Source organism: Callorhinus ursinus, unplaced genomic scaffold (genome assembly GCF_003265705.2).
Source record: "Callorhinus ursinus isolate GAN/ISIS: 27379988/994484 unplaced genomic scaffold, GSC_fseal_2.0 scaffold27, whole genome shotgun sequence".
Taxonomy (NCBI): domain Eukaryota; kingdom Metazoa; phylum Chordata; class Mammalia; order Carnivora; family Otariidae; genus Callorhinus; species Callorhinus ursinus.
This window is the reverse complement of record NW_027397089.1, coordinates 2,569,981-2,590,860: the sequence shown is the minus strand read 5'-3', so window position 1 is coordinate 2,590,860 and position 20,880 is coordinate 2,569,981. Positions and strand designations below refer to the sequence as shown.

The 20,880-nt window shown below is 36.5% G+C and overlaps 1 protein-coding gene across 2 annotated transcripts in view; it reads right to left on the bottom strand.

The window, feature by feature from the left end:
- The window catches only part of SYT10 (synaptotagmin 10), a 68,385-nt gene that overhangs the window by 32,664 nt on the left and 14,841 nt on the right, over positions 1–20,880 (bottom strand). For both annotated transcript variants that reach the window (XR_012373934.1, XM_025879536.2), the window contains exons 2-3: positions 20,396–20,753; positions 4,643–5,210 (exon numbers count right to left, since the gene is read on the bottom strand). Coding sequence is in view for 1 of the 2 variants with exons in the window: in XM_025879536.2 (XP_025735321.1) it covers positions 4,643–5,210; positions 20,396–20,753 (926 nt within the window). In the remaining variant the exon portion in view is untranslated. The remainder of the gene's footprint in view (positions 1–4,642; positions 5,211–20,395; positions 20,754–20,880) is intronic.

Genomic DNA, 20,880 nt, shown 5'->3' with positions numbered 1-20,880 from the left:
AAACCTTGCTAATTCCTGATAAAAATATTAATCTTTCTTGTATAGAAATAATTAGTAATGAAATTATGAATACAAAATATGTGACTTTTGTTTCAACCTGAAAGGATTTTTGACAATAAAATATTCCTGCTTTATTTTGTATATGGATTTATGCCACACACAGAGTAAATTTTTAAGTGTTTGTTACAGAAAGTAGTTGATGTTAACAAATAGAACTAAGCGTATATTTATTAATTTGTAAACAACAGGGTACAAGACTGCATTGTTTTTGCCCTCTGGTAGTGGCAGATTTATACTTATATACATTCTTAAACTTGACCTACTATGAGAATTTGCCACATTAATTTATTCAACAAGTATTTACTGATTAATTACAAAGTGCTCATACATGCTGTAAAGAATATAAGAGATGTACAAGATGATTTGTGTCTTCCAGCCTCTTAGAGGCAAGGGGAAGACATAAGACATCTACTTGGAAAATGTTTAAATATATGCCACAGATGGCACTTCCATGGCAGATGTTAGCTTCTTTCCATTTCCATTACTACCAGTCTCACCCAGTCTTTATTCCATCTAATCTAGACTGCCATGTTAGACTCCTACCTGGCCCCCTACATTTCATAAGCCCTCACTCCTACCCAGTGTACACATGATGCCATAGAAGGTAACAGCTCTAATAGTTTCACTCTCCTGATAAAAACAAAATAAATATAAACCTCTACAGCAATAAAGGGCCTATTGAGTGCAGTTTAAATAGAACATTCTACTTTTGGTTCCCTTTAGTCCCTTCTTCATATCATATTCCCAAACTCACAAGCCTACTATTTTCCCCCCGAAAATGTTCTAGAACTTGCTTTCTTTTTCCTCATGCTGTTTTCTCTTCAAGAAACATCCCTTTCCTTTTTTTTCAGAATTCTGTCATCCTCATATGGTGATCTTTTAGACTATATTCATATTAGACATAATTTGTATGAGAGAGAGAGAGCGTGTGCGAATGTGTGTGTGTGAACAAGACCTCATTTGTGGAGGTTATCAGGAAGATATTATATAGTATTACTTATATATTAGCATATACTTTACTTCTTTGTTTACTTGTTTCTTCTATTGGACTAAAGTTCTTGACCAAAACTTGTATTTTACTAGTCTTTATTTCCACTTTAGAACAAAGTATAAGCTTTGTACATAGAAGTTTCTCAGTAAATACTTATGTAATCAAATTGAAGTTATTTGACTCCAATGCTATAGAAAAAAAATCAATTTCATTTAGTGAACTGGCCTAGGAAGATTTTTTGAATAAGGCCTTGGACAGGTCTTTTTTTTTTTTTTTAAGATTTTTTAATTTATTATTTATTTATTTGACAGAATGACAGAGAGAGAGCACAAGTAGGCAGAGCGGCAGGCAGAGGGAGAGGGAGAAGCAGGCTCCTGCTCCTCCCACGTGAGCAGGGAGCCCCACGTGGGACTTGATCCCAGGACCCTGGGATCATGACCTGAGCCGAAGGCAGCTGCTTAAATGGCTGAGCCACCCAGGTGCCCCTGGACAGGTCTTTGGATACATGGGGGAAAAAACTGACAGAAACTCTATGATAAAAATTTGTTGGAATGAGACACAAAATAATTAAAAACAACAATCGCAAAAAAGCAGCGACTCTGATTTCCCATAGAGTTCTACTTTTAATAATCATATCATTGGCCTGAAGAAGTAAAAAGAGATCCATGGCATTTATATCAATATGATAATAAAGTAGTACTTAATGATACTAAAGAGATTCATTAAACATTAAAAATATATCAAGTAGGACGCCTGGGTGGCTCAGTTGGTTAAGCGACTGCCTTTGGCTCAGGTCATGATCCTGGAGCCTCGGGATCGAGTCCCGCATCGGGTTCCCTGCTTGGCAGGGAGTCTGCTTCTCCCTCTGACCCTCCCCTCTCTCATGTGCTCTCTCTCTCTCTCATTCTCCCTCTCAAATAAATAAATAAAATCTTTAAAAAAATATCAACTATTTTAAGTTGGTAACAAAATTTTTTGACTAAATTTTAGAATTTTTAAGTTGGAGGTTTGCAGGATAAAGTTACTCTTCTAAAAAACTCATACATGGTTATTTCAAATAAGAACCTTAAATTATAAGAATGGCTTAAGATCTATTTTTAACTAGTTATTTATGTGTATTTGTCATTAGTGTCTCCTGATATAAAGAGATTTATCTGTTACATAAAACCTGTGTTCACATAGTTGGATCACCTTTGCAGGTTTCTACAAAACTTGGATTAGTGAAGGTATATGACTACATTTCTTTTTCTTTCCTTTCTTTCTCCTTCTCTGTAGAAAACTCTATATTTCTTATGAAATTATTTAAAGTTAAAATGTGTAAGAAAAGATTTCTTAAACTTCAACTCGCATTTTTTCACTTTATTATCTGAAATATATAATTGTTTACTGATTTTTCAAAAGCTGAAGAGAAGCTTTACTTAAACATTATACTAACCATAAAGATGATACTAGTGTATATTGGGAGCTTTGCTGTCATAGTCAAGAAATTTAGGTTTCATTACTGCCTTGCCAACAGAAAAGCCATAAGCAGTATCTAGAACAATGAGTGGCTCAGTGTTCCAGTTACAGAGAAATGTCATTTGGCTAGAATAATTTAATAATATATTTTATTATCTACCTACTTCTTTTTGTATCCAGAATATTGAAATGAAAATGTTGATAGATGTTGTACTCAGAATAAACACACTCCCAAAGATGGCCACATCCTAATTTCTAGAATCTGTGAATATGTTACCTACATGGCAAAAGGGACTTTGCTGATGTGTGATTAAGATTATTATGAACTTTAAGACTGGGAAGTTATCCTAGATTACCCACATGGGCCCAAGAATATGTTTCAGAACAATTTTTTGCATCCCTATTACTTAGAACATGCCAAACCCTTAGTAGGCACTTAGCAAATATTTGTTGAATGAATAAAAGAAGGAATAATATAATAATGGGAAATCAAGAAAGAAAGAACGTAACAATTATTATCTGTATTTGTAGAATTCTAGAAGGTGTCATACTTTTTAGAACAGTAAAAATCATTGCTCACCATTTTTTTCCCTGTAGGAATATAGGTAATAAAGTGAAAAACACCATGAAATCAAAAGAGCCCCAATGTACCTTTGAAATATGATCCAGTTTGAAAATTTCTTCTTTGTTCCCGTGGAATAAAAACCTAACAATTGAAAATGTTATGATGATGCAATGCAACAAAGTGGAAGTATAAAATTTTAAGTTACCTTAGCCGTATAATAATTATAGTGAAAAATAATGACCCCAAATACTGATTTTAATTAGTAAAACATTGATGGGAGAAAAATAAAAAAGGAATTACTCTGAATTAAAATATAATTTTCTTACTTTTAAAATAATCCCTTATTTCTATTAAAAACTCCAAATTTTAAGCTTATAAATTTTGGTAAAATTTGGACAAAAGATGGTAAATACATAAAGACAACCTAACCTGGTGGTAAAAAATTAAATGGCTCCATTGAAAAACCCCCAAATCAGGAGTACCTGAGTTGCTTAGTTGGCTAAGCATCCCACTCTTGATTTCTGCTCAGGTCATGATCTCGGTCATGAGATCAAGCCTCATGTTGGGCTCTGTGCTGAGTGTGGAGCCTGTTTAAGAGTCTCTTTCTCCCTCTCCCTCCCCCTACCCCCAGCCAGCTCTGGCTCTCTCTTAAAACAAAACAAAAAAGACCCCAAAATCAGAACAATTCTGCAGTCTAACCTAAGTGACCAGTTCTCTAGTTCCAATTCCATAATTCTGTCCGAGATATATAATCTCAGATAAAACAGATTTATGTAACAAAGAACACAACATTTTTTAGTATAACAAAATTTATGCCTAACTCAAATATCCAACAATAAAAGAATGGTTAGGTAAATAGATCATATATTTAAACGTCATGCACTAAAACAAATGTAGCATGAAAGAAAATCAGTGTGGAAATTTTTAAACGTAGTTTGATCTCAATAATTTTAAAACAGGTATAGAAAAAATTTAGAAAGCAATATGCCGTAATATTACATATAATTGGTAGCATTATAGAATATTTTAATTTTGTACTGTTTCTTACTGTTTTCCAAATTTTCATTATTAAAGTTATTATTTTATATTCAGAGAAAGCATTTTGTAATGGAAAAGAAAAATTCTAATATAAACGATCACTTATGATCATTCAACATTTCAAATTCTGTAATCATGTCTATTTCATGAAAGCCTCTGTAGGAATGGGCTATTTTAAACTCACCCAAGGGCCTTTCAAAATAGCATCAAAGTACATTTTAGGTTTGATCTGAGGAACAAAATCTTAAATAATGAAAGTCAACATTAACTATGAAGAGACAGGTTAAATAAACATTTTATAAGAGAAAACAACTACTATTTTTGGTAACTTAAAGAGCTATTTTTTATTTACATAATTGTGTTAGGTAGCTGAATTATTATTATGTATGTAATCAAATCCTACCTTTGCAGGTTCTTAGCGTATAAATTCTATAACTTTGTAAACTTACTACAATAAGCTGGTGATAATTAGTTTTATATACCACTGCCGGTCAAATAAAAACCAATATATTGGTGGAATTATTACTTACTGTGGTAGCACAATGAATATCTTTCCACACTGTGGCTTCCCTGGAGAGATCAGAGACTTCGAACAAATTATCAAGAATCACTTCCCCAATCATGTCATGTCTAGAAAATCTGTCAAAATCATATACACTGAAATGTAGTTTTCGGTTGCTTAGTTGATCATATGCTACAGGAAATTGAAAAGTTTCATCAAATAGAGGATTTAAAGTCTTTCTGTGCACACGGGTCTGAAATTTCTTTTTCCTATCTGGAAGAAGATACATCTTCACATAAGGGTCAGAAGTGCCTGTGAAGTCTTTAGCAGGGAGATCTAAGGCTTTGATAATTTTAACAACTAGAAGTTCATTTTCATAGTCATACTGGAGTGTGAAGTTAAGTTTCCCACAGGTTTTGATATCTTCTTGCCTGTTGCCCTCAGAGTCAACTGATTTCTGTTTGTAGAGCTCTGGTTTTATCCTCCCAATGCTGGTTGTTGTTTCTCCTCTTTGTAAAATGGGTTCTGTGCCCATGCTAAAATCAACACTGGAAACCTGCATTTGCCTTGGTAGGTGTCTCCTGAAGGAATTGTGGCTGTACATACACACACACACATACAAAATAATTTAGGAAGATCATTTGATGACAACATTATATGGTGGCATATAAACTTTCCCCCATCCCCAGGATAATGAAAGCATTGCATTTGTATCAATAGACAGACAGACAGACACACACCACACAAAGAGCTACTTTTGAAAAATGGGAGAAATGCAATATTCAAAGGAAAAGGCTTCTAAAATGATAGAAGCACCTGAAACACTCAAATGTACATTTTTTATGAGCTTTTGGAATTTTGTACTATCAATCACAAGCATATAATTACATACAGTTGTAAAAAAAACATGATTACCAACAAAGTTTAGTATTTCACAAAACACCATGAATCATCAATCATCTGGTTATATCTAGCTGTAAGTCTTATGCAGACAAATCATTCAGATGGCTGGTTTCTTTATATCTACATATTTGTGTCTCATGAGTCTCATGTTTTACTGACTACCCCCATTACAATAAAAAACATAAGTCCACCTATTCTTACACTGTGTTAATTATTTCTAATACTTAATATAATTAAATGAGTATTTACTTGTAAAGAGAATATATAGTGGTGACAGCCAAAATTAGTACATTTTTCTTTTTTCAACATGGAGTGGGCTTCAGAAATTCTGAGGATTAAAAAATGTAGAATTTTAGAATTTGGGGCCAACATAATAGAATGTTTTAGAATTCCAACTGACTTTCCTATTATCACTGTTACTATTCATCTAGTCAACATTTCCAGAGCACTGGCTGTATCAACTAACTAGTGCCTTGTAAATGTGACTTGCACTAAGATCTGCTTCTCTTCTACTTCCTCTGTAATTTCTGGCAGGAACCATATCAACTTATGTGACTACTCAATGCTTAGTCCCAGGTATTTTGTTCTTTATTCTCCTTGGTCTCTCCATCAGTCTAATAATTTCTCAGACTAAAACTGTCATCTTAAATCTGACGGTTCCTTGCATATATCCCAGATATATAAACTTATAGTTCCATATTTCTGTATCTCTAAGGGAGATTTCTAAATGGTTATCTTAATTTTGCCCCAAACTCAAGCAAATTCATTATTTTCTGCCTTTTACTCCCCAACTGGTGCTCCCTTCCACAATCTTAGAAAATAGCTCTAACATTATCAGCCACGTATGCTTGGGAGCCTGCATTATGCTTTGGATCACCTTTCCTTTATTCATGAGACTTACTCAATTTTCTAAATCTTGTTGATGTTTGCTTTGAAACATCCCATATACTTGTCCATTCTGTTTCATTTCCATTGCTACTCAGTCCAGATCCTCATCACCTTATACTTGGCTTTCTATACTAGCCTTTGGCTGGTTTTCCTTCTTTCAGCACTCTCTTATACTTAGTATCTATCTAGCACTTACTTCAAAATCCTGTACTCACTTCTGTTGTTTATTACATCAGGTCTACATTATTTTTTACAGCAAGCGCTAAGTAATACTGAGGTCATTGCTTAACTAATACTTGACTCATTGATGCACACATAAGGACTGATTTAAGAGGGATAAAAAAGTAGTGATAATCAGAAGTAAGATACCTAGCCAAGATACCATTTGAGAAATAGCTCGAGGAGCTGAGGATATTGAACCTAGAAAGGACAGGAATCTGGCTTCTAATATCCGAAGGACTGTCATGGCAGAATTAATAAGAATCAGTGGAAGTTACAGGTAAAGATAAACTTCAGCTTGATATAAGGGAACATTTAAAAAATATCTAGAGCTGTCCAAAATGGTGAAGTAATGAACTTCCACAAACACAAAGTATAGAAACAAAGGTCAGATATTGAAGGAAAAGGTTTCTGCCTCAGGTGAGATGCTAGACTTCTAAGTGTTTTCTAACCCTTAATTTCTATGATTCTCTATCATTCTGTGACTCTTTAATAATTTTATTCAAGATATCATTATTATGTGTATTAATAAAATAGAATTTTATTATGCAAATTATAAATTATGTAAAATCAGGATTATAATCTGAGGTGTTCCAAATTCATTCTCTTACAATGAATTAGCTTATTTTCTATTAATGGGACTGAAATACTAAACAACTATCTTTTTTTTGTGTGGCATTTTCCATATTTCCTTTTTGTGTTGTTTGAAGTATTTATTTATATTCTAGTTAGTTAACATAAAGGGCAATATTGGTTTCAGGAGAATTTAGTTATTCATCACTTACATATAACCCCTAGTGCTCATCACAAGTGCCCACCTTAATGTCCATCACACATTTAGCCCATCTGCCCACCCACCTCCCCTCCAGCAACCCTCAGTTTGTTCTCTATCATTAAGAGCCCATTTTATGGTTTGCCTCCCTCTCTTTCTTTTTTCTTCCTTCCCCTATGTTCATCTGTTTTGTTTCTTAAATTCCACATGAGTGAAATCATATGGTATTTGTCTTTCTCTGACTGACTTATTTCTCTTAGCATAATACACTCTAGCTCTGTCCACGTCATTGCAAATGGCAAGGTTTCATTCTTTTTCATGGCTGAGTAACATTCCAGTGTGTGTATATACCACATCTTCTTTACCCATTTATCAATTGATGGTCATTTGGGCTCTTTCCATAATTTGGCTATTGTTGATAATGCTGCTATAAACTTTGGGGTGCATGTGCCCCTTTGAATCAATATTTTTGTATCCTTTGGATAAATATTTAGTAGTGTAATTCCTGGGTCATACGATAGTTCTATTTTCAACTTTCTGAGGAGCCTCCAAACTGTTCCCCAGAGTGGCTGCACCAGTTTGCATTCCCACCAACAGTGTAAGAGGGCTCCCCTTTCTCCACATCCTCACCAATATCTGTTGTTTCCTGAGTTGTTCATTTTAGCCATTCTGACAGGTGTGAGGTGGTATCTCATCCTAGTTTTGATTTGTATGGCCCTGATGATGAGTGATGTTGAACATCTTTTCATGTGTCTGTTAGCCATCTGTATGTCTTCTTTGGAAAAATGACTATTCATATCTTTTGCCCATTTCTTAACTGGATTATTTGTTTTTTTTGGTGTTGAGTTTGAGAAGTTCTTTATAGATTTTGGATACTAACCCTTTATTCGATATGTCATTTGCAAATAGCTTCTCCCACTCTGAAGGTTGCCTTTTAATTTTGTTTTTTCCTTTGCTGTGCAGAATCTTTATCTTGATGAAGTCCCAATAGTTCATTTTTGCCTTTGTTTCCCTTGCCTCCAGAGATGTATCTAGCAAGAATTTGCTATGGCTGATGTCAAAGAAGTTGCTGCCTGTGTTTTAATCTAGGATTTTGATGATATCCTTTTACATTTAGGTCTTTCATCTGTTTTGAATTTATTTTTATGTGTGGTGTAAGGAAGTGGTCCAATTTCATTCTTCTGCATGTTATTGTCCAGTTTTCCCAAAGCCATTCGTTGAAGAGACTGTCTTTTTTCAATCAGATATTCTTTTCTGCTTTGTCAAAGATTAGTTGACCAGAGAGTTGAGGGTCCATTTCTGGGTTTCTTTTCTGTTCTACTGATCTCTGTGTCTGTTTTTGTGTCAGTGCTGCCTTGATCACTACAGCTTTGTAATGGAGCTTGAAGTCTGGAATTTGATGCCTCCAGCTTTGCTTTTCTTTTTCCAGATTGTTTTGGTTATTCAGGGTCTTTTGTGGTTCCATATGAATTTCAGGATTGTTTGTTCTAGAGCTGTGGAAAATGCTGGTGGTATTTTGTTAGGGATTGCATTAAATGTGTAGATCCCTTTGGGTAGTATAGACATTTTAACAATATTTGTTAAATATGAGCATGGAATATTTTTCCATTTCTTTTGTGTCCTCTTCAATTTCTTTCAAAGTGTTCTAGTTTTCAGAGTAGAGATCCTTTACCTCTTTGGTTAGGTTTATTTCTAGGGTCTTACGGTTTTTGGTGCAATTGTAAATGGGATCGATTCCTTGATTTCTCTTTCTGCTGCTTCATTATTGGTGTATAGAAATGCAACAGATTTTTGTACATTGATTTTGTATCATGTGACTTTTCTGAATTCGTGTTATCAGGCCTAGCAATTTTTTGGTGGAGGCTTTTGGGTTTTCTACATAAAGTATCATGTTGTCTGTGAATAGTCAAAGTTTAACTTCTTCCTTGCTGATTTGGATACCTTTTCTTTTTGTTGTCTGATTGCTCAGGCTAGGACACTAAACAACTATTTAAATACCATAGAAATGGTACAGCTAATCCCATTCTAATTCTTGATATTCTTTAGCACTAATCTGATCATGGAATACCATTTATTTCTTTAAGCCTGTATATCTATCCTTGATACACAGGATTAGGGGCTTAAATTAGGGACAGGCAACCATTAGAGAGTATTTAGGAAAGTAAGAAGAATTTTAAAGGAATACAAGTTCAGACCAACAATAGTACAAATCTCACTCCCTTCACTTGCCAGTTGCATGACTCTGGGCAGGGCCTCTCAGGGCTTCAGTCTGAAAAATGGGTGTAATGGTATTATCCATGCCATAATGTGTGGTGCAAGTTATGTGAAGTGATGCATGTCATACATTCAGCCCTTTGCCTGGCACATAGTAAATACTCAACAAATATTAGCTATTAATGAAAATAAAAATAATGATATAAATAAAAAATAATAAAGGAATACAAGTAGTATATGTTCTGTATTATGAAAGGAGTCTAGTATAACTTAGTTGTATATTCAGTGTACCTAAGAGATTAGGATATTTTGTTAAATAATTTAATGTTTCTGCCCAAATCACTTTTACTTAATAATGATTTTTAAAGAAAAATTTTGTAAACAAAATACCCCCAAAGGTAAATTCTTTATTTTATTTTTATTTTTTTTAAGATTTTATTTATTTATTTGACAGAGAGAGTGAGAGAGAGCACAACCAGGGGGAACAGTAGAGGGAGAGGAAGAAGCAGGCTCCCCCGCCAAGCAGGGAGCCCGATGCGGGGCTTGATCCCAGGATCCTGAGATCATGACCTGAGCCGAAGGCAGACGCTTAACCATCTGAGCCACCCAGGTGCCCCAAATTCTTTATTTTTTATAGATTGATTCCATTCACACTCACTTATACTTTCAGTATCATAAAATTTTAATCTTCTGTCCTCTCCCTAAAAATCAGTAATTTCTTTCTTATGTCTCTGAATATAATTATACAGCTGTAAAGCCCCTCCAGCAGGAATCAAAGAGTAGTAATGCCCTATAATTAGGGCAAATAGTGCATATTCTAAGTCATAGTTTAGCTAGTCAGTTAAGAGAAGCTTTAATTATTACAATGCTAAACTATTGCCGTGACAAAACAGATCTTTTTTTCTTGCTCTCTCCCCATCCCACCGGCCCCTTTTCTTTTTCTCTTTTGGAATGACATGATAAGTGGCTAGTCTCACACAAATATACAACCAATCAAACTATAGGCCACTTGACTGTTACTGATCTCATTCTTACCCTTCAAACCTAGAATGGCACCACCCAAGTACTTCTCCAGGTAGGGAAGGAAAAACTTTCCCTACCCTACCTAGAATATCTGACAGTAGCTGGAGTCAAAATTACTTGATGCCATAGGAATAACATGCATTAACATGGTGATTTTTAAATACTTATTACCAACAGATCCTTTCCTTCAAACAAAATCAGAAGCCAGAAGTTGAATATGTAAAGACAGCTGCTCTGGTTATTGTGTGGGTAGAGTCCTGGAATCTCACTGGAAACCAAGCCAGCTTTTCCCTACTACCCAGAAGAAGGTGCTTGAAGATCATAACACTGAGAGGAGATGGGAAAAGTGCTGGCCTGGAATCAGACAGTGTGCTCCCAGCTTCCCTATGAAGTGAGAGAAACTTTGGGCAAGTCACTTGTTTGAGCTTTACTCTCCTGATCTATAAAACAGTCCTTTGACAGTGTGAAGACTGAATGAGATATTAGATAAGACGACTTTGAAAACTATAACTTCTTGTACTTGATAACAGTTATTATCATTAGAATTGAGGACATAGGAGCTGAAGTGCAAATACCATAATGAATCCTCTGGTTCTGATGATCGCAAGCCTAGGGTTACTGTTTGGGGCTGCAGAGGTGGAACAAAGTCATTCCTGTGTGAGCACATCCTGGGCCACAGTCCTGGATAACACGGCTCTCTAATTCACTCTCTTCTTAGGACCTAGCAGTTCTCTTTTCCTTCAATGGGAAAATTTTATCCTCTTATTCTTAGCTGCAGTGTCTTTTTTTTTAAGATTCTATTTATTTATTTATTTATTTATTTGACAGAGAGATTGAGAGAGAGCGAGAGAGAGCTCACAAGTAGGCAGAGAGGCCAGCAGAGGGAGAAGGAGAAGCAGGTGTCCCGCTGAGCAGAGAGCCTGACGCGGGGCTCCACCCCAGGACCCTGGGATCATGACCTGAGCCAAAGGCAAATGCTTAACCGACTGAGCCACCCAGGAGCCCTTAACTGCAGTCAGTGTCTTTATCATCTGTAGCGTTTACCTTAGGTATTGCTTGAGAATTCAGAGAGGAAAAGCAGAAATATATTTAGCAGCATTGTATTGATTTATTCAATATGTTTGTAAGGAATTCATCTCTCCTTGTTTTTGTTAGTACTGAACTTTTTATAAGAAACTATGAGCATATATTAAAAGCTATAGCCCCATTTCACAGTTAAGAAGGCTTGAATAGTTAAGACTAAATCAAGTGTGTGGTAAACTAAGTTTTCATCTTTGTTTCCTGTTTTCTTCTATTCATTTTGAAACAAGAACAGGATGATTCACTCAATACACAAAAATCTCAGCAACCCCCCCCCCCACAAACAAATATATGTAGTGCCAAGCCTAACAAAGGCAAGGCACTACATATATGAAGGCAGACTAAGTTGTATGTCACAATGAATTTTTAAAAATACAAATTCGACATCAGCAAAGTCCTCTATATCCTTAATCTCTTCTTTGAATGTTCTTCTCACCTTACTGCTCAGTAGAAACATGGATTTCTTTAGGACATGGTTTCCTCTGTGCCCCTCTCATGTGGTGGCTGACAACGTTCCCCACAGCCCTTGTTCCACTAGCCTGGAGGTGGGGCAGTCCTGCATTCCTCTTCTTCTCCATTGTCACTTTGATACCATTCTCCCTTCATCAACCTCTACCAGCCCTGAAGCTCAAGTCAGCAAGTCACATCCCCATTACTACTTATTGTGAACCATCTATTGATTAATAAATCACTCCCTTTAAAGTCTTCCTTATTTTCATTTCATGGTTCACTAACACTCTTTTTGACAGTGTTTTTGTTCTAATTTCTAGCAATGCACATGTTTCTTTCTACCTTGTGGCCTCTATGTTCTTTGAACTCCCCTCCTGCAATGATGCCCTTTACTTACTGAAATTACTACCATGTACATAGATTTTGTCATCATTAGCTACAAACTCTCCACAACCCCAATGTCATGCATACCTCTCTCTGATCAACACCTCTTATCTTTCTAGCTCAGACCCTCTTATACCCCTCAGACAACCTTTCCAAATGACCAGAACCTCCAGTCTGTGACTGTACCACCATTTCATAATCCCTACGTCTCTGATATCATTTCCCTCTTATTATCCAGTTTTAATTCCATGGCTAATCATTACAGTCACTCTCAGGGACACATCCCCAATTCCCTATTGCTCTCTACCTTCTTAGTTGTGGGACAAAAAAAAAAAAAAGTAACTGCAGCTCTGGTTGAATTCAAGCCTGCATCATCTCTATACCTGCCCACGTGCAAGTGAATGCAATTGGAGAAAAACATAAAATAACTTTCACTGCTCCACTTTAAATTCATGACCCTTATGTAAACCCAAATGTAGCACAGCAATTCCTTCTCCCTCTCAATCTCCTAGGTTTGTAAGAAGACCATTTCACACCTTCTCAGCTTTCTACAAACCTCCATCACCCTTCTTCCTCATGCTAAGGCTCAATTAATGACCTAGTTTTCCACTTCACTCAGAAAAATTGAAGCAAAGAGCAGAAAGCTTCCACAGGCACCATCTCATCAACCCTCTTAGCAGCATCTGTAACCCATATATTTTGCCTTAAAGATAATCCCATTTTCTCTCATGTCACCTTCAAGAACATTCCCTCTGATTCCTGCATTATTAATCCTCCCTCTCTGTTGGATCACTACTATCAGCACACTGTAGTTTCTCCTAGCTTAAAGAAAACCTCATACCGCTGCCTCTCTCTGTACTACTCTGTTTCTCTGACACATTTGTAGCAAAACTCCTTGGAAGAGTTGAGACAGTCTGTTCACTGTCCAATTTGTTTCTTTCTATTCCATTTAAACATACTCTAATTAGCTTTACACATGCTCAACTCCACCATAACCACTCTTGAAAGTGTGAACAATGTCTTCCCCACATTGCTAAACTCACAGGGCAATTCAGTCTTTATCCCAGCCAGCCTTACTGGAGCCAATTAACAGTTAATCTCTCCTGGTTGTTTACATACACTCTTCACTTGGCTCCCAAGTTATACCCTCCTGGCTTTTCTCCTACTTTACTAGTCTCTACTTTCTCTGTCTGCTATGCTGTTCCTGATGTCTGCAAACAGCGTTTTGAAATTACTTGTTTTCACATTGGTCTTCCATTCTTCAACACTTTTGCTAGATGGTGGTCTTTATAATGGCAGAGACTATGTATTATTCATCTTTTCATGAATTTCATACTAACATATACTGGGATTCAGGAAATGTTTGTTGGAGTTTGTATTAAAATAATTTACCCCAGGGGCACCTGGGTGGCGCTGTCCGTTAAGTGTCGGACTTTAGGATTTGGTTCAGGGCATGAGCTTAGGGTCCTGAAATCAAGCCCCTCATCAGGGCTCAGCACTGAGTGTGGAGCCTGCTTGAGATTCTCTCTCCCTCTCCCTCTGCCCCTCCCACTCGTGCTCTCTCTCTCTCAAATAAATAAATAAATCTTTAAAAAAAAATCATTTACCAGACACCTGGGTGGCTCAGTCAGTTAAGCGTTTGCCTTTGGCTTAGGTCATGATCCCAGGGCCCTGGGATTGAGTCCCTAGTGGGGCTCCTTGCTCAGCAGGGAGTCTGCTTTTCCCTCTCCCTCTGCCCTTCCCCTGTGGTTGTGCTCTCTCTCTGGAGCTCTCTCTCTTTCAAATAAATAAAATCTTTTAAAAAAATCATTTACCCTAATACTCCTGTGACTAATGAAATCAAATACCCCAAGAATGATTTGTATTATAAAGGAGGGCCCAATCAATTTATAATTAGTGTTTGTAAAGAGGAGATGATATTTATCAGTGCCAGAAAACAAACTCTCCGAGTCTGATTTTATTTTATAAGGTTTTGTCTCTGACCTTGGTACAAACAGCCATCCCATTTCAGAAAAGAAGTTGTATTTATTGAATACATGTTTCATGAAAAGGCTTATTTAACCATCTCAAGCATCTGTACAGCATGTTTCATGAAGTTTAATTCAAAGAGATAGATCTCAGGTCCTCACAGTTTTGGGTAAGTGTTGCTTCTTGCTATCCTAGCTAGGTATATATCTTTTTAAACTTTCCTTTTGTGTAACATCTTGCTTTCCATTCCTTACAGTGCCCTGGATGAAGAATTTGCAATTTTTGCTATCTTTTGAGGAATTTAATTTAAAAAATCTCTTAAACTATACAATCCAGTTTTATGTATTTTTACATAATGCTTTCATTTCTCTTATGTGATGATTTTAAAAATTACTTTTCTAAGCAAACATAGCTTATTGTAAATCCATGAGCACATGTAAGTCGATGATTTCTTCCCATGAACATTTTCTTGCTTTTGTTCATGTTCAATTGGCTCTGCCATTAGGTTTCCTAATTATTTTTCAGTAGGTACTTAGAATCCTAACAGTGGCTAACCTACATAATTCCTCATCCTCAACAAATTATTTTGCCACTTATTATTCACCTCTTCTGGGCACCATTAATGAATGCACAGAAACTTGGTCCTCATACTCATCCTGGGAGTGTACCATCATTAACCTCTTTCTAATATGGGCAGTTTATCTCACCATCTGATGCTGTTATTTAAAGGAACAAAGTGAAGTGGAGAGATGACCGATCAATCAAAAGTGTCACTTGATGCTTATTATGTACCTACACAGTGACAGAAATTAGGAACGCATAAAAGTAGGCTACACAGTCTTGTTCTCTGAGAACTTAGCATTGAGTTTGGCAAGTAGCTACAGCTCAATATTAGGACAATAAATAATTGCTAGATTGTAACTATGGCTTTAAATAATAAAGGATAATAGCTTATAATTGGGCAGAGAAAGTAGACTCTCAGATACATTTTCCTTAAACAGCTTATAGTAGATAAAAAAGAGGTCACCATTCTAGATGTGGGAAGCAATATAAGCAATAGCACAGAGACAGAGAGGTAAGGTCTACAGGAGGATAGTAAAAAGACCAAGCATTCCTCTCGTGGCAACCATAAAATACCTATTTGGATAGATAGATGGGGTCATCAAATTCATTTTTTTTTAAACCAACAAATATAGCCCGAGTTCCTACAGTGCTTTGTCTAGGTGTCAAGAGCAATACCAAGAGCAATCTTGGGCAGGTTTTCTGCCTAAGAAAGCAACACAGAGCTATATGTGTGGGGGAATATGGAATTAAAATGCTTGAATGGCAGCGTGGTATGATCAGATTGTAATAGTTCAAATGGCAGGCTTTGCAAAGGTTTAGGCTACACTTGTAATGATTTGAAGTGTCACAGTGCTTTTTATAAGGGATCTTAGATTCTTCCCTTACAACTTCCCCCAGGCTTTTGTCTTTTGGTTGTTGTTTGCTCTTTCCTGATTTTTATCATGCCTTAACTATTATATTAGTTTCCAAAAATATGTCTTTTTCTTTAGTCTGTCCTATAAGCTATTGCCAAATTAATTTTTCTAAAGCATAGCTCTTTATCAAGGGCTTTAACAAGGGACTCTTCTGTGGCAAATATTTTTTGATAGGACAGAACTTGAACATCCTGGCCATGATTTCAAGGCCTCTTATACTTTGATTCCAGCCAACTTTCTCTCCTTCCTTTACTCCTCCACTAAACTCTGCTTTCTGATCAAGGTATTTTACCTGCTGTTTTCATGGCAACATTTCCTATTCTATGTCTTTTTGCATAAAGTGTTTCCATCTGGGATGTACACCTTCTCCCAATTGCCATTCATGTGAATTCTTGGTTTCCTTTAGCCTCCGCTTAATCGCCCTTCTCTCAGCCTCATGCTGGAAATAATTTTTCTGTTCTCAGAATTCCACATTCTCCACCACAGTTTGCACTTGTAATTCCTTATACTGAAGTTGGTCTTATATATCTTATCTTTGCATTATGTTATAAATTTTTTTCCAGCTCCCTTGGATTTGCAGAGTGGATGGAGTGTACATAATACCTGATGATACCCATTAGTAAATATCTACTTGAATAAGACTACTGGATGAATGAACCACCAATCAAGATACAGGCTAGAAGAATGTTAGTAATGAAAACTACATGGATGCCTCCTGGCTGTTTGGCCTCTGGCAGGTTGATGGGGCCAAATGGCCAGGCACTTGTAAAGGGAGATGAGAACTTGGAAAATGTGCCAGTTTTCAGCAATGCTGTTAAGTTCTGGACCAATCAAAATGTTAATTATAGAGACAAATAAAGCTTGAAAGGGTAAGATGTTTGTCATCTACTGTCTGAGCCAAGTCAAAGGGAGTCCCAACAGCAGACTGGAGCTGACATAACCTAATAAGGTGATGAAATCAAGCATTAAAGTTAAATTAATTATGTGTGTGTATGCATGTGTGCGTGTATATTTGTGGTTTGATTTTGCTAAATTTCAGTGAAAAGTTATGATTTGAGCAGAATAATCTAATTTATGATAATGTACCTTTGATCTCTGTCCAAGTGGGCTGCATAATGAACTCAGCAATTTCCTTCTCCTTTTACATAAGGTAATTTCTGGTATGATGAAGTAATTAATGTAGATGAGGAGTTTTGAGAACTAAGTATAATCAAGTTTTTTTAAAAGGAATTCATCCCAACACCAAAGAGATTAAAATCATGACTCTGGAAATAAGTCAATCAGAGAAAGACATGTATCATATGACCTCACTGATATGAGGAATTCTTAATCTCAGGAAACAAACTGAGGGTTGCTGGAGTGGTGGGGGTGGGAGGGATGGGGTGGCTGGGTGATAGACATTGGGTAGGGTATGTGCTATGGTGAGCGCTGTGAATTTTGCAAGACTGTTGAATCACAGATCTGTACTTCTGAAACAAATAACGCAACATATTTTAAGAAAAAAGGAAAAGAAGAAGATAACAGGAGAGGAAGAAAAGGGGAGTATGTCAGAGGGGGAGACGAACCATGAGAGATGATGGACTCTGAAAAACAAACTGAGGGTTCTAGAGGGTAGGGGGGTGGGGGGATGGGTTAGCCTGGTGATGGGTATTGAGGAGGGCACGTTTTGCATGGTGCACTGGGTGTTATGAACAAACAATGAATCATGGAACACTGCATCAAAAACTAATGATGTAATATATGGTGATTAACATAACAATAAAAAATTAAAAAAAAAAAAGAAAAAAGAAAAAGAAGAAGATAGCAGGAGGGGAAGAGTGAAGGGGAGTAAGTCAGAGGGGGAGACAAACCATGAGAGACGATGGACTCTGAAAAACAAACAGAGGGTTCTAGAGGGGAGGGAGTGGGAGGATGGGTTAGCCTGGTGATGGGTATTAAAGAGGGCACGTTATGCATGGAGCACTGGGTGTTATGCACAAACAATGAATCATGGAACACTACATCAAAAACTAATGATGTAATAAATGGTGATTAACATAACAATAAAAAATTAAAAAAAAGAGAGGGAGAAAAAAAAGAAAGAAAGAGAGAGGGAGAGAAAGAAAGAGAGAGAGAAAGAGAAGCTCACTCTTCCCTCAGAGACGCTAAATTGGCACTGACAGAAAGCGATCTGGCCTTTGCTTTCCTGGTGAGTCTTTGCTGTCTCTAAAATCACAGAAGTCTGAGGTGGAAAGACCTTCCGTATCTTATGGCTAATCCGGCTTTAGCCAGGGAAGGATTTCCTTGGCCTGGTGTTCTTCATTTCTACAATTAATGGACCTTCCCACTCTTCTTTGTGTTGGATTCCCCACCAACATGATCGTTATGACCAGCCTGGCTATGAGTACTGCCATTCTTTGCCACCCTTCCCCTTTAGGAGTCGAGCCAGGTTTCCACCATGATACAACTGGATCAAATCTAAGGATGGGGGAAAGCTTTTAGCTCAAGCTTTCATGATGTGCTTTCATGATTTTATTCACACGTTAGTCAAGTAACCGCTCAACATATACTTGAACGTCTTCAGTAATGGAGAACTCCCAGCTTTGAAGCAGCTTATTCTCTGTTAAAAAAGAAATACTAATAACTAACATCTACTGAGAGCAAATGTACAAGTAAGAGCTAGTGAGCTAATTTTTTATATGTGTTACATTATTTGATCCCCACAACACTATATGTCTTTCCAGTTCTGTCTTCACAGATGATGACATTAAATTGCTGAGAATGTTAATTATATCTCCAGAGTCACATAGCTGAATTGGGACTTGAATCTGGATCTGTCGAGCTCTATGATCTATGCTGGATTCATCTTTTTCCCTCACTCCCTGTATCTAATTTGTCAGCCAGACATGTCAATTCTATTTCCAAAATAAATCTAAACTCTGAAAAAAAAAATCATGACTCTGGTCATTCATAATAACCACTTACAATTTTAGATTTCTGAGTAGAATGAGCAGGAAGATACCCTTATTTTTCAATCTCCAAACTATCTGTCCTCAGCAGACTTTGTAACCAACATCTTTGATTTCAGAAAACTATACCCCCCTTGGCTTTAATGCTTAAAATGTGAAACCATCAATCTGGATAAATTTGAATTCTAACTTTCGCCTGCTGCATGACTTTAGGCAAATTTTTAAATCTCTCTGGGCTTGAGTTAACTCACAAGTAATGGGAATAATTAATAATACTTACTTCATGCAGACTGGCAGAGGATTATCAGGAAGGGTGCCTCGCATAGTGGCTAAATTGTAAGTGCTCAAAAATAATTCTTTCTTTCTTCCTTTCCTAGCCACTCATATAAACAAGGAAATTCAAAGAGGCAGATGAAATGATATCAAAGTTCTAGCAAAACTCTGAATTTGTATTCCAATTTTTCTCTTAGAAGATATGAGATATGTATAATTCAATCTTCATGTTTTTTTAAGATTGAGAGAAAAAATGTCCTTATGTAGGGTGCACTTATCAGTTAAAAGAGCTGAATAATTCTGAATGCTAAGCTCATTGATGTACATAGCTGCTGCTAATATTTAAAAAGTTTTATAAATTAATTGAACGTTTTCACCCTAAAATTTCTGAGTCTCTTTAAGGCTTTAATCTTCACAAAAATCTATTTTTCTTTTATAGTTAACACAATCGGAAATACACTATAGCAAATTATTTTCATTCAAGCAATCTTTTGCTGATTTTTCCAAGTGGAGTTAAAATGTATCTCCACAAAGAGGGCTTCCTTTTCCCTCCTTTTGTGTACAATCTTTAGTAAGCTCATGATATTCACCAAAACTCTGGCGGAGCTTATCACACTCTGCCCAGTGTTAAAGAGTTTGGTCTATGTGGGTTCAAATAACAGTTTCCAGTGGTTCCGTGTTGACGGTGTAGTTGGTAAACAACTGAAGACTATACGTTAGTCTCTGTTACTCAATTTTGATTGTGAAGTTCTAGATGATTTCATGACAGACACTGCAAATGGCTGTTTTCTCAATATTTATTGGTTGACTTAAACTAAGTTGAAAGACTGCAAGTAGCAACTATCACGCCATGATATTTCAAGGGAAAGAGTTAATAAATAATAGTCTGTAGTTACATGATTTTACTGAGACCTCAAAATCTACTAAACTCCTTTCTTGGTACTGCTCCCTGTTTGGATCCTTTGTCCTCAGTTTCTCTCATCCTTACTTACTCTACCCTTTTCCTCTTTATTCAGTTATCTGTTTCCTATGTCCTTCTCATTTCTCCCGTTTGTCTTTTCTTTTCTCCTTTCCCACCTGTTTTTTTCTCTTACAAAATCACATACACACACACACACATGCACACGCACACGCATGTGTGCACGCGCATACCCAGTTTTATGTATTTGGTCTTTCCTTACCGGGATGAAGACGTAGGCTCAGTAGTTTGTCTTTGTACACGTGCATGTTTAATTAAATGCTCTTTTAAAGCAGTTTGGACTTCTGCTGGGATATCAGGGGAAGTGTGGCTGATTTTTATAGCAGGTTCAATAACTTTTAGAGCTTGCTTTTCATTTTCTTTAACTTCTTTTTTCTCTTCAGTCTCAAAAACTTCAGTAGGAGCACTTGAAATGCTCTGTGGAAGGGTACTGATGTTGGAAGTCACCGGTTTGCTTTTCCAGCAAGGCCAGCACAACTTCCAGAAAACAAAAAGTGAAACAACCAACAAGGCCAGGCCACAAAAGCTGACAACCACCGCCAACAAGCTGACCGAAATATCTGGAAAAAAATTACAATGTAAAGAAATATTAACTCGTTGGTAGTGTAGATAAAAGAGCAGCAATGGTGAGATAATTTACATTATGATTATTGTTAATAGCTTTCTGACTGAGAGTTTCAAAATTTA